Source organism: Diorhabda sublineata, chromosome 1, assembly GCF_026230105.1.
Source record: "Diorhabda sublineata isolate icDioSubl1.1 chromosome 1, icDioSubl1.1, whole genome shotgun sequence".
NCBI lineage: Eukaryota > Metazoa > Arthropoda > Insecta > Coleoptera > Chrysomelidae > Diorhabda > Diorhabda sublineata.
Genome location: NC_079474.1, coordinates 6804258 through 6819570, shown reverse-complemented (window position 1 = coordinate 6819570; position 15313 = coordinate 6804258). Strand labels below are relative to the sequence as shown.

The 15313-nt window shown below is 31.5% G+C and overlaps 1 protein-coding gene across 8 annotated transcripts in view; it reads right to left on the bottom strand.

Moving 5' to 3' along the window:
• Positions 1–15313, bottom strand: part of LOC130446199 (uncharacterized MFS-type transporter C09D4.1) — a 49992-nt gene that overhangs the window by 21530 nt on the left and 13149 nt on the right. For 5 of the 8 annotated variants that reach the window (XM_056782299.1, XM_056782322.1, XM_056782314.1 and 2 more), the window contains exons 2-3: positions 10372–10671; positions 2006–2230 (exon numbers count right to left, since the gene is read on the bottom strand). In XM_056782299.1, coding sequence (XP_056638277.1) covers positions 2006–2230; positions 10372–10635 — 489 coding nt within the window. In that variant the 5' untranslated portion in view covers positions 10636–10671. Of the gene's footprint in view, positions 1–2005; positions 2231–8506; positions 10672–11046; positions 11902–15313 lie in introns of those variants that run through there. The other 3 variants (XM_056782289.1, XM_056782340.1, XM_056782350.1) reach the window with 3 other exon arrangements.

Sequence of the window (15313 nt, the reverse complement as noted above, 5' to 3'; positions counted from 1 at the left end):
GTCTATAGCGCGCGCCATGGAAAATTGTTCTTTCCTAGATCGACTATGACGTATAAAGTTAATATTAAATTTCTTATTTCTTATACCTTTTGATATGTTTATGTTTCTAAATCGTCTTGATTTTAGGTCTCTTCTGTTCCAAAATTAGTTTTTTAATAATTATATATAAATAAAAGATAGACAAAAATTGACGTTTCGATTTTTCTTCAAGTCTTTATCAAAATATGATATTGACGCTGACAATTTGCGTATTTATATTGATCAATAGATCACCTTTATCTTGATAATCAAAATAAGAATAAAATCAAAATAGAACTTTGTTCTAATAAGAAAAATTAATTTCTCCCTGGTCCTTACATCTCAAATATATAGCAGTAGATAATTAAATCAAAGAGAGCGCTAAATTTATGATTTTTTTATATTTCATGGTTCGTTAATGCAGTTTTATTTTTAATCGTATTGATGACCTTTTACTCTATTTTCTAAATACTGAGATGTCTGCTCAATATAGACAGCGGCACAATTAGTACAAGGCACTTGATATATAATATTATTTCTTTTGTTTTCTGGTGTTTTTAATTTTAATTTAGTGAAATATTTGGATAATGTATTATGTCATTTATGACTTATACTAATACCATATTTATTGAAATAATTCGATAATTGTTGGGAAAATAAGTGTACTATTGGAAGAAAGAAAAACAGCATTTGTTACCACTTTTTACGTCTTACTATTGAAATCAAATCGGAATAGAGGATAGAGAAAGAGTGATAGAGAGAGCGCCCGATGTTCTATATCTCTCTATCGGTAGTTTGGTTCCAGTTCAACAAGTTTCCACAACTCGCTTTTTCTATCTTCAATATTTGAATGAGAAATGAGGTGATGTAGACGATGAGCACCAATAAAAACCAAACACCAACCAATCATTTAATCAATTCATTGTATTCTAACGTAAGTAGCATACTCATTGTTGAAACTAAAGAAAATCAATATTTATTTCGAAGACCAATCGAGTATACGTTTTTTTTTCAGTCTGTAATCAACACAAATAACTTCGATGGTTTGCTTAGACGAGAGCAAGCCACGCACAATTTCATGCCCAAATCTAAACCGTAAAAGGACATCGTTTCGACTTTTAACATATTGATCGTCATTGCATATGCTACCTTACGAGGGTTGCCTGAAAAATACCCAACCTATCAAAGAAACAAGACATTTTTTGCATAATAATTCCTCTTAACTTTAAGACGTTATGCATACGATAACATCCTCTTCTGATGAGAATTTCTGTCCTGTAAGTGAAACTTTGATATTATGGAACATAAAAAATAACTGGGGGCTAGATCTGGTGAATATGGTGGGTGGTTATCCAATTCTGAGTGCCATTCGTGAATTTTTGCTATGGGGAACATTGGAAGGGAACAAGCGTACAAAATATCTAAACTCTTTGAAAGAATCCATTAACGCACACGCGAATATATTTCCCAATTTATATTAATAATTTAAGTCAACCCCCTCAATTCAATTGGCACGTCGATGGAAAGGATTGAAATTTTTCATAGCTGTGGTGAACTCAAAAGCTCTTTCTATAATTCACAACCTCGTTGGCATCGCAATCTGCTTTAAGCACTTGTAAATGTTGACAATCTATATTCATAGCATTTTATTTGGCTCCAACGCGAAACGAAGTGGAAATAATATCTCTGTACTTTTTGGTAATGTCGGCAATTAGCTCTGTCTGTATCAATTACAAGCCGATGTGCATTTCGTGTCTTCTTTTATTGAAATGGACACAATTACGTCCTGCTTAAAAGCACATTTTCTTTGTACTGTTTGATTTGTTCACTACTCTTATATCCCACAAATTGCGTTTTTCGTTCAGCCTAAGGCCTGAGTTCTTAAACAATTCGTATAAAAAGTTCATACTCACAATTTATCGGTCTAATGAAATCATTTGAAGGCGGTGAGAAATTAAATAACTATATGGAAACAATCATTGATTACCTGATTTCCGAATACTCCAATACTACACGCGGATGAAACTTGTGATGGTCCAAACCATACAGCAGCTAATCTAGCAGGTACAGACAGTACAAAAATTTGAGAAAATCCAACAACAGTTTGTCCTAGGAATGCTATATAAAATCTATCTTGACTTACTGCTCCCACTTTTATCCAAGAGCCAATACAGGTTCCTAACATACCTATTATCACAGCTTTACGAAGACCCTGAAAACAAAAACAAATATTCTATTTAAATTTAGTAAAACTATATAGTGATATCACGAAATAGTGATATAGAGAATTTGAATTTAGGTAGGTAATTTTTTCAAATAAAATTCCACTTCTGTAGATACGCCCATCTCGCCAAGAGCCTGTAGTCCCATCTGGTGTATTCAAGGTGTTTTTTATATCAAACTTTGTTCTTTCCTTCCATCTGACTGCTGAGATAGTTTTGCACTACTGACAACGAGATAAATGGCATCAAGTGTGAAGCTACTTTTCCGGAAGCAGTATTGATTTTTTTCTAGTTTCTAGTCTAGAGTTTATGCAGAAGGGACGGTTGGTTCCTTTTGGTATGAGCCCTAGTCTATACTGTTTCCACGTGGTAAGGAAGGTTCCTTCGTCAAGACATGCATTAAATACATCTAGAAATAATCCTGGCGCTAACCCTTTAATGATCTCGTTAATGACCTCCAGATTAGAAATGATTGCATTGCGCAGTGTCAATTGCAGTACGTCCATGTAAAAGAACGTATTCGTATTTGTTTCATAAGGTTCTTACTCCCGCGAAAGCGTACTCGTATTTCTAGACGCTGACTATTATTGGTATTATTAGTTGCTTCATATATTGATATTTATATCTTAGCTAGGTGTTCTTATGAATATCTGTCTTTATTTGATTTGTGTACAATATACGTAAATGATGAAGCGTTTTTGTTCGCTGGATCGACCCCTTGGCCATCTATTGTACTATTTACAGCTTTATTTTTTTAGGAAGAAAAATCACTTTCAGTTGCTGAACTGCTAGAGGAAGCCGAAACTTTGGGACATGGAAGGTTCTCAACTTGTTCAAATAGGCATATACATTATAGCGAAAAATGAGGACTGTGCACGGATGAATTTATCAAAAACGAAAAAACTAGAAAAATGAAATGTATTTTGCTAGAATTTACTCATATTTTTCACTATCCTGTTTACGTTTTCCATTATGTTTTGATAACTTGATATATGATGTACTCAGATAAAGTTCGCAGAAACAGATCGGGAAAACCGGACTGTGAAGTGTAAATAATTTGATTCAAAGATAATGGAAAAAGGAAACAGGAAATATTCAGAATGTCGTGAATAAGAACCTTAGTGTCAAATGAGTATAGTGTGAATCATTGCAAAAATGTAAAAGATACCACTGAATAATTTGGCATCATACGAAGAAAAGTATAGGAAAAGAGCCACTAAAGTGTGTTGTCTAGTTCTACTGTATGACTAAGTTTTTATAATTTCATAAATTGTGATATTTTCATAGTTCTGGGCATTAATGGGTTAAATTGTACGCTCAGCTAAGCAAAACTTGCTCTACCTGTGTTAAGGCGTGAAATAAAATGAAAACAAAGCTTATTCACATTGTTCCCAGCAAGTTTTAATGGTTATAACTAGAAATAAAAGTATTAGTGAACTATAATTGAATGCTAGGTAAAAAATACTTAATTTTTATTCACAACAAAGAATAATTCTTTATTTTTTAATATAGTGTATTTTCAACAATATATTGTTCTCAATCAAATTCTAATCAACTATATCAGAGAACTAGGTCGCTTCAAATTTTTTCTTATGAGGCAACTATAGTTTATAAGTTTTGCAATAAGTTTATAACTAAACGATAAGTATGGAAGATACTATTCTATGAGAGTTTCCTATAAAAATGCCGGGTTATTATTACTACTTTGTAAACCCCGTATTTCGAAAAATTATCAAATTTTGTCAAAACCTAGTGAAGAAATAGTAAAATAAACATATGCAGCATATTTTTAAAAACATGTAATTATCATTAATAAGTTGTTTTTAAACATTACGAAGAATTTCTGATAACAAAAATTTTTACTGATAAGTCCACGTTTACCGTTTGTTGTAATCACTTTATAGAATGATTATTATTCCCGGAAAGTATATTTTCTCCATTAATTAGAACAGGTAACAGTAACAAGAAGGTAGATTATGATTTGAAACCCTATTGGACATGTTACCTCATTGTAAATATACTCTACCGTTCAAAAGTTTTTGCCCACCCCATCATCCATTCATTGAATATCATAATAACAAATTTGACATATTTCTTTTCTATATGGTCAACAGAAAAGTCAAAATTTGTCTTCAAAACCGAAAATAATAATGTCCGTTATTTATTTACTTTATACGATCGCATGTTTATATTCTGTCGGTCAGTGCGACAAGTTAAAACTTAGTACCAATTGATTTCTTTATTAGTCTTTACTTGTGAATTATTTGTTTGGTGTTTATATGTGTACATCTTTTCGTAAACTTCGCATACGAATTGTTTTTCTGTTCTCAAATTCAGACTTTCAAATTATAAAATGAGTGAAACCAAGGAACTGTCCATTGAAACTCGTGCATTAATCGCCAGTCTTCATAGTCCAGGCAAGTGTTTCCCAACGTGGAGCCCACGCCTCAGAAGGGGACAATTTGATTTTTAAGAGCGGTAATTCGAAAAAGCGATTATATTTAGTTTCATTGCCTTTATTGAACTCAACAGTTTCTTGGCTCGAAAACCACAACCCCCTTCGTGGGTGGTTTGGTCATCAAAATAATCTCGTAGGTCGATAAATTGACTAATTCTTAGCAACTTTTTCAGTACAAACTTTTTTTCTCAAGTTGGTACTTTTACATTTTTTACGGTTTATCATGAATAACTTACTTAACATTTTATTAGCAAAATAATAAAAAAATGTGGTTAATAAAAGAACAAAGAGATTCTTTTTAAGGACCTCTGTAAATTCAATAATGAGATATTGCTCTTTGAAGGATAGCTATTGTTGGGAACCCTGAAATTGAAAACCTTCAACATCGAATAACTTGAAATTGATGAAATTTTTGGAGAAAACTCACGAAATATTTTTCAATGCACACAGAAAAACCTTTAAAATGAGCACTGTCAAAAGTCTTTTGCATAAGAGTTGACTAATTTATAACAAAAATAAGGTTTCTCCTTTTTGCTTTTTGGAAAAAATGTAATAATTAAACCCTCTCCATTACCACTCTAATTGAAATTAATCGTAAATCACTTGCAATTTACTTTATTTTTGTATTATTGATATGATCCGCGTGATTTGACCGGTTTTCTTTGGAGCGGAATAATTCATTTAAATCGTATTTTACTCAAATACATGCTAAAATAGAAGATTTTTAAGTTTTTTACGATAATGAGTAGTTTTCACCACTTAAAAAGCACCCTTCGGCATAGTAATTTTGAATAAAAGGAGAAATGAAGCTTAAATCATCATAAATTCTCATAAAAATCGACGTTGATTAACAGAATTCCACATTTTTAACGCTTTTACTGCTGGTTCCTGGCCTATATATTAGCCTTAGCCTATTTATATCGAGATTTTCATACAATTTTTTTATCCTACAAAAATTTTTAGTATTAAAATTCAAGTTGCAACTGAGCTGCTACTCCAAACATTGATAAATCTAATGTCCAAAACTAGAGCTGGTGGTATTTTTTAAATATGTTAAAATATTATCAATTTTTTTTTCATTGGCCTGCCTCTGTAAAGAGCCAATGGCACATTGACACTTTCTCTTTCGTTTATTTGTTTATTTTAATTTTTATATTTCCACGAGTTGCCATGTTTATGTACTATATCAAAAAGATAAGGTCAACGGAAATTTTGTTAAATTATTTATCAATGAACGTCTTTTCCCCTGATAATTGATGAACGTAATAATACGAAATCAATTTCAATAATATAACATGTAAACATTCTCTCTTTAAAATGAGAATATTTATTCTGACTCATTTTCTATTTATCGTGTCTCATATTTAATTTCTTCTTATGAAATGATGAAATCAATATTTTGTAATCGAATTGAGCAACATGAATTGTTGTGGAAAGCAAAACTGTTATTATCACAGATATGAGCTATAAAACATTTCTGACATAGAAGATTTGAAACTTAAAAATCCATCCATCAAACAGATCAACCTAAACAACTATCGATGCATGATCGAAACATGATCACCACGTCTTTAGATCTAAGAGTATTGGCTAAAAGAAACATACCTCTTTAAGCTGGCTAATCAGATTTAACTGCTATCGGTCGATGTTATTAATTTTTTTTGTACGTCGCTTCAGGGTCAGCAGGATAGTATTTTGATAGATCTTTAGTTTAATGAAGAAACTGAGAATTTGTGTTGCCACAGTCCACATGGGAAAAGACTAAACAATTGCATTCTAATATTAATAAAAAAAATGTAATTTTGAACATTTACAAAAATGGAGTTAGAGCAAATCCTTCATTATCAGTCGATGAAATCGTGAGAAAAGAAGGATATTATATATTAGACGAAACGAAATGCCAATAGTACATTCAGTTGGAAAATATATAAATGATGATGTTGACCTACCACATTTCACAAAGTAGACGTTCCAAGAGTTGTTATAAAAATTGAGTTTTAAATTTAAAAATAGAGGGAGAAATCGTTTGTTGCTCGAAAAACTAGAACAAGTATTGTATAGACGAGAGTATTTGATGAAAATAAGGGCCCTTAGAAGAGAGAATAGGAGAATCTAGTACCTGGAAGAAACGCAGGCCACACAATGTCCAAACATAGGATTGAGGAATCCACAAATTTTTCAAAGCAAGCTTTTTTAGATGGCCTGTCAACTAGATTAAAGAACCCTTCAGATAAAAATCACCCTATTATACTCTCAATAAAATGTGTGTCTGTAAACAACAAAACTTAGGACAAAACTCTTTTTCAACTAAAAAAATTGATCTTGTCCTAGGCAAGGGAAAAATATTGATAGTGTGCCATGAGTAGTTTCTCCATCTGTCTGTTTCGGTAATGAATTTGCATCTGTTGAAGTAAATAATTTCATTGTTGCTTCAGTTGCCACGGATAGTATAGATGGTTTTTCACTGCTTGCTTCTTCTTCTATATCTTCTGTTATTCTAGTAACATCGATAGCAGTTTCTCTTTCTGTTGATACCGATAATAAATTCGAAGATGTTGTTGATACTATTTCAATACTTGGCTCTATACTGGCTCTATATTGTCACTCCACCTCTTTCGTGGTCGACTTCTACTCTATGTTCCAATTGGAGATTTATCTCTAACTATTTTTACCAGTCTATCGTCTGTCACTGGACTTATATGTTGGTTCCATTGTTTTTTACACTGCCATTCGTTAATGTCATCTACGTCACATAATCTCGTCTGTTGTTTCGCTTCCTTCTCGATCTAGTAGTGCTTTTCCTGAGATATGCCTGAGAATTTTCATTTCAGTTCCTAATATTCATAGATCCAGTAAAATCAGCTATCAAGATTGTTACTATGAAAATTATTGTTCGCTACAATTTGAATAAGGTTAACACAAGGATAATTTCCAATTAAAATCAAGTAATGAAACAAACATAATTTTAATAACAAAATTACGTGTCAACTTTACTACTAGGTACATATAAACATGTGATCACAATATTAATGTAGAAACCTGTTGCATACAGAAATTGTGAATAATTCTTTTGTTGTGGTATTTTAATATGTTCATAAAATTGAATTCCATTTTTAGGTAGCTATTGTACAAAATTCGGATGTAAAACAGAAAATTCTAGATTTAGGTGGATAATAAATTCGAGTGCAATATTTAAAATATAAAGCTGTTTTCGTTAGTGACTTTTGTTTCATTAAAATTGAACACATAACGGTTTATTACGAATTAATTATTATTCAGCACGATTTTTTTTATCCAAGAAGTAAACTTCACTACAACATCATAAATCTTAACTTCCTATCTTAACTCTACTCACTCAAAATTTTTTTCGCTATGTAAAGTTTTAGAATGTAAAACACATCATACTAGGGGTGCTACTTAAATTTCTAGATAGACAAATATTTATAATTGGATATTAATTTATTATTTTTCACAATATTTTCCATTGAGATCAACTTTTGTGTGCGTTTAAAACAATTGTCGAAGCGTTTTTTCCATTCCGATTGAGGTACCTCAAAAACATGCGATTTGAACGCATCAACCGCTTCTTCAGATTAGAAAAAACTTTGATCTCGCAATTTATTTTTGATATAAATTCAATGTTTTGACTGTTTTTGTTTGAACAGATCTTAAATGGTTCTCATCGGGAGTGGCGATATAATTTTTCATTATGTGAGAAAATTTACCATAGTAATATATATTCAATAAATTCAATGAACAAAAAACTCCTCGAAAGTATAAATACGAAAATACTAGAATTGTTTATTACCTACACTTTTGCCTATTAACTTTTTTCCATTAGACTTGTAAATTTGCCGCAAATAGATATAAATCATTGTCAGATCCCCCGTTATTTTTTCTTCCATTTGTTTTCCTTTTTCAATGGGTTCCATTCTACCACTATTTTCTTTCATACTTTACAATGTTCAAAGGCTTTAGGTTTGGTCTAGAAATCGTCTAGACATTTTAAAGAAAGAAAATAAAGTAAATATATAATATCTATAGATAGAGAATATTCGAGATTAATTTAAGCCACCTTCAACTTTTTTAGAAAGAATTGGAATTTTTATTGTCCGTTTCACAAATGACCGATAACACAAACCTACGTTTTGTGTGCGAAGACTAAGATATCAAGGTCACTGAAACCGATTCAGATCAAGGTCAAGGCCAAAATCATTACGTTCTTTACTTATCTTTGCTTAGTTGTTTGTTTGTAATTGACACAGTTTTTATTTGAATTATAGCCCTCAAAACCTTTTCAAACTTAAAAAGTTCACTTCGAATTGACATATTTCTTATTCCCAATATTTTAGCTACACTAATTTAATCAAAATAAGCACTATATTTTTTATGTGAAATGAATCATTCTTGCGTGATTGTTATTTTTCCATTTCACACTTAATATATATCATATATTCAGAATTAATTCTCTCTTTCTTATCCACTATATTTAGTTAATTTTCTTTGACTGCAAAAAAACATTCAACAATAAACAATAATGGAATTCAATACAAGTCTAACTGTCACAATACTGTTAGTTTTCACTGTCAATTCAAATATTCTTAGGTCGTTATCATTAAATTTGAACCAAATTTCTAGAAAACAACCATTTAAACATTTATTTATATTTAATGTGCATGAGCAGAGTACAATTAACATTGAAGCTACTGATTCGTTCGGGATACTTTCGCTAGATTGTTCGGCAGGCGTCAATAACTAAGCAGACTGATCATTTTTACATAAAATGAGCAATTAAGTTGTAGTTATTCTATTTAATAGCAGACAATGATGAATAAATTATCTAACATTCTAAGATGCCAATTTAATTCATTTTACTTACGTATGGAAAAAAAGGATGTCTTGAAAGTTTATTTTTATATGGTATTATTTTATTTAATTTTCTCAGTTGGTTATTATTTTCATATATCTGCTTTGTATCATTCATGAGTAATTTTCGGCCGATTTAGGACAAATGAAATGGGAAGACATTTAAAAAACTAATCAATAGGCAAATCGTTTATTGTGTAAGTAAAAACCAGTTACTGGGACAATTTACAGAGGTTTAGATGGGCGAAAGCACTCTTGGAACACTATGACCTGAAAAGATTCGCTGAATGTATCAACCTAAATAAGAGCAACCTACAAATCCTAATAGAGATATTGTTGGGGTACTATAGTCTTAATGGTCATCTGAAAAAATTGTGTGAGACACTAGGTAACCCTAGAGCACTGCACCTGTGAGCGCATGAAATAGAAAACAAAGATATCTCTGGCACCTCGAGCCATCAGCTGTAAACACTGGGTTCCCCAATGCCACAGCAAGAAAGGGGAACAAAATAAATCCTTTGCGGTGTTAATGGTATTATTTTAATTGATGTTCCCAGTTGGCATCTGAGTGAATATCACATTTGACACGACCACAGTTCATTATAGTAATTTTCACATATCTGCTTGGGAACACTCATGGGTATTGAAAATTTAAGGATGATTCATGCCAAATGAAACGTCAAGACACTTAGAAATCTAGTCAACAGTTAATGGTATCGATGTTTACAATCAGGCTGACAAGAATAAAGTAACGATTAAAAATAACGATAATGAGTATATAGTATTTTATTAAAAATAATGACTTACCAATTTTTCCAATAAATAGCTAGCAGGAAAAACAAACGGAATATATAAAACCATATAAATCATGGAAGTCCAATCCACCCACATAGAAGACACTCCATAATACTTGACAATAACATCATTTATTATAGAAAATTGAATCCATTGCATGGCATTTATTGCAGAATATAAAACGAATAGTCCCAATACTAACCATCTTACCCCGTACACTTGAATCTTCTCAACTTCTGGTAACCTTCTCAGTTGTTCCTCATCACCGCTGTTCATTTTTCGTTATTAATAAAATGTAACCGCAAACCGTAACTGAAACAAACTCAGTGTTATCGCTTCAGACAAGTGTAGTACGAATTCTAGACTCAATAAGATTAGTTTGTTTATATTATTTTATTATTGTATATGATTATGTTGATTTATATTGAATCGAGTAGTTTCGGGGTTTCCGAAACAATAACCGGGATTTAGATTTACAAGGTGATTAAAATGAAAAATAAAATGTATATAATAGTTCTCGCGGAGAATAAGTTACGTTGGGTTCACATGGCATTGACCTGCACGTTTTTTGTGTAGTGTACGTTTCAATGAATAAACATGGGCGACTAAATTTTATGGAGAACCGATCACACATCTTTTTCATTGCTAGAAATCGTTCACAGTTTATACGTTTAAAGAAATACTCACCGGACTTGTCAAGTTAATCGAATGAGCTTTACCGTATTAGTTTCACAGTAGCGCATAGTTTTTGTACGATGTCGTACGTTTTTTGTCGAATTCTATATCAATATAAAAGTATAACCAATCGTGGATCCATCACTGAGGTCTACCCACCGTGAGAACTGCTCTAATTCCTTTTTATATACGCTACCGGTCAAGAGTTTTTGTTCACCCCGTAATTTATTCATTAAATTTCAGAAAAATACTCTTTAACAAATTTCTCTTTCATGTCAAGTTAAGGTCGAAACAAAGCAAACATTTAATGTTCGCTATTTATTTATTTTTTGCCGAAGCTGTCGGAAGGCGGATGTACACAATTTCTTCGAAATATTCCTACCAGAGACAGTCTGCGATAAGCAGTGGCGTGGCTTGGTGAGATTTATTTAATTCATAAATTTCTTCAAATAAATAGAAATATGGCGTTCTTTAGATCATTGCCGAATGAAGACTACGAAATTGCACAGTCTAGTGAGAATAAAGACAGGTATGAATTTAATAATAAAGATTTAGATATTCATACACAGCAAGTTATATTAAATATATTCGAATGTTTAAAAAAGAAAATATTCAGCAATCTAATAATGCAATAATAATAAGAATAGCTGAATTAACTAGAGTAAATAAATTTTCCATTTATCGAGTAGTCACGAAAGGGGTTGCTATGGATCATTCATAGAACTGAAAAGCATGTAAAAAAAACTGATATCAGTTGACAAAGCTACTCAAGATTTTATATGCAAGACAATTTAAAGTTTATATAAGTAGAACAGGGTTGCGAGTTTGGAAGTAATACAGCAAAAGGTAGCAAATTATCCAGAATACAAACATACCAGTTTAGAAACATTGCGTCAAATTTTGTCAGCATGTGGTTTCTAACACAAAAAAATGAATAAACGGATGGCAATAACCGAATCGTTCGATGGGGACAAGATTATTTGCAAGATAAAAGACTACTGAAGTTCTAATAAACGAATGGGGTACAAAAAGAGCTCAGTACACGTCTGGTACCCTGTTTAAGCCAAACTCCCTCACAGGCAGGTACATGTTACATATGATTTTTTTCAAGTTCCAAGTTGAAATATCAAAGGGGTCAAATGCCAATTTTGATAATTTTCAGTTGTAATCATAGAAAGGAGCCAAAAGCCATCGGGCACAACCTAGGGAAAGGAGATAGATGTAGATGTAGATGTAGGATAGATGTATTCCAAACAAGCAGCAACAAAATGGGCGAAAAAAAAGGTACGGGATCAGTGGCAGAGGCTCAAAGAAAGCTAAAAGTGTCTGGAAAAGCATATCAGACCCGCAAAAATAAGAAAATTCTAGCAAAATCTCAACCAAGTTTAGAGTTTAGAGTGAATTCCGTATTATCTTAATTAATGGGATGAACTAAAATATGTAACTGTTGTAGGTCCCGTGTAAGTGCATGTTGGCCAGCAAAACTCTATTATTTGAAAGAAGATCTGAGCTATTCACTGTCACTCAACGCCGCACTGTACTGAAGGAACCTTTTTGATGGGACTTATCCAAGTGGGACCAGTGAATAGACGTAAAAATGGAACATACAATGCTGCCCTTAATAGTTATAGACAGGCTATAATGCACTAAACTGTTCCCAATGCTTCATGAACATTTTTATATAATGAGGTATCTACGCCTATGGTAGATCAAAGAAAATTGTCTGCAAGGGTTTTTATAATCTGTATTGATACTGGAAGAACTATAAGTTCTACACACAATATTATCTACCTAGTGTGTTTTGTCCAACAATATTCACATACTAAACGATAAAAACGTAAAACAATTATGGAGTAACCTGTTGTTTGAAACCATCAACAACAATGTTTTTCGTGACGCGACGTAACACTTTCTGATTGGTGTTCGCAGTCACGTGACGTCTATTTTTATCGAATTTATTTTCTAAAAATATTAATAATCATTAATTTTTATGAGGAATAGACTGTTTCCTCTTATCGACGTCCCATCATTTATAATTAAAATCTATAAACCAAGAAATTTGTTGTTAGTGGTCACAAACCTATTATATTGCGCAACTTAACTATTTAATTCAAAAATAAAAGTCAAAGTATTAAACTAACAAGATTTATTTAAAAAAATCACAAGGATAAATAGCTTGATTAAAAATCATAGAAATATACAAACTACATATTATTTTTTCTGGTAAACAAAAGTATCCAAGAAACTAGTACTAATAGTTAACTAAAAACGTAAGGCAACAAAATATTTCAATAATAGTAACAGTAAGAAAATGGCCCGCAAACAAGCGATAAACAATTTTGTTTTCCTGACATAAAACATAACCACATTCACGTGTGAAAAGTTGAATCTGGATATGATCCACTTTTCCAAAAACTACACAACCACAAACCATAATTATTTGATAAAATAGTCAAATAATTAAAAAAATAATTATAGATACACAGTTTCTGGAAGGCAACAATAAAGTCATTCATTATCACGAATCCAGGCCACCACCCAGCGTAAAATTGTGAACCGTATTATCATGTTTCTTTTTATCTTATCTTATCTAAATGAAATTACTATTTTATAATGAACAGTTTAATTTCAATATCAACCAATTTGGTATAAAAATAAATTGAATCACTATTTTTTATTAGTTAATTACAAATGATACTAAATTGCTCCCATTTTATTTTTTCTCTATAAACTTATACTGTTTGTAAATTTGGCTACACTGTAGTTACAGTTGCTTTAGCATAGAAAGTGGAAGGGTCACTGATGGATCACTCTAGAAATGTACACAATTTGGTCTCTTGTGTTATCAGGTTTTCGATCTAGCAAATTCAAACTTGTAAGTTTTAAAATGGGTAAAACCAAGGAACTATCGGTCAAAACACGTACAATAATAGCCAGTCTTCATAGTCAAGGCAAAAGTAACAGTACCATTGCTGTTGAATTGAAAATACCTCGACGTAGCGTGGACTACAACGTGAAAAAATATGTATCCACCCAGGAGCTTTAGCGACAGAAAACGTTCAGGATGGCCTTGACACCAGAATAATTAAAAGTAAGCGTATTGTATTAATAAATAAACGTGATCGACGAATCACGGACCCAGAGATAGCAGCTCAGATCAACGAATGAAGGCATTTTTTTGGAAAGGGATTTTAGTCCTCTGTTCAACAATATAAAGTTTTTTCAAATTTGGTGCAATCATAAGTGAGAAAATCAATTTTTAAGATGGGAAATTTGGATAATGTCTCTGTCATAAAACTTTACGTAGACTGAAGATAATAATGTCGCATAATATTTAGAATGTATTTTCAATGTATTTTATAATTAAATTAAATGTTCAAAATGACCACCATTCACTTCTTGATAATAAACAAGGCGATTTTGGAATTGTCATACAACATTTTGTGTGACCTCAGGGTCCACAGGGGTTATTTTGTTAATTTCTTCTATTAAAATATACTATAGAAATAATAAATTATTTTTGTATCTGTTTTACTAAACATCAGGAAAGAATCTTTGAAGATACTTAATTATTAGTCAAAAAGCCAAATAAACAATTGATATGAATTTAGTACTCTGCTGCCATTAAGGTATTTAAAGTTACTAAAACACGTCCGTATAATATTTAAGTGTGTATTAAATTCAACTACGGCTCATTTGTCCTAGACTCATTTTAATTATGATTGGTTGTAGTAACAAAACAAGAACTCAAAAAGAGTTTTGTAAAATTTTTAATAATAAATATCCTGGTAAACACGTTTCACAGTCTACAGTCCACAAAATTGAAAAAAAGTTTCGCGAAATTGGACATGTAAAAAATATTGAAAAACCAGGTAGAAATGTTCAATTTACTGTTAAAAAAAAGTTAGATGTAGTTTTAGAGATTGAGGAAAATCCGCATAAGAGAACTCGAGAACTGGCCGCTGACAAAGATGTAAGTAAATCATCTATTTTGAGAGTTTTCTATAAAAAAAATAAATTTTTGTTGTGGTATAAACATAACATGTAAGTATTACTTTAGGTGATGGAAGTGCCCAAAAAAAAAACATTTGCAGTACATCAATTTATACCATTGGTGAATGCTCAAGAAGTACTGTGATAAATAAAAAAATATGCATGAACCTTACAAAAATGTCACTAAAAATCAAAAATACGAAAAGTGTCATAAAGCAAAGGAGTTTATTAGCTAAAATAAACGAGCTTTAAAATAACGAAATAGTTGAATTTTAGTTCGTAAAAT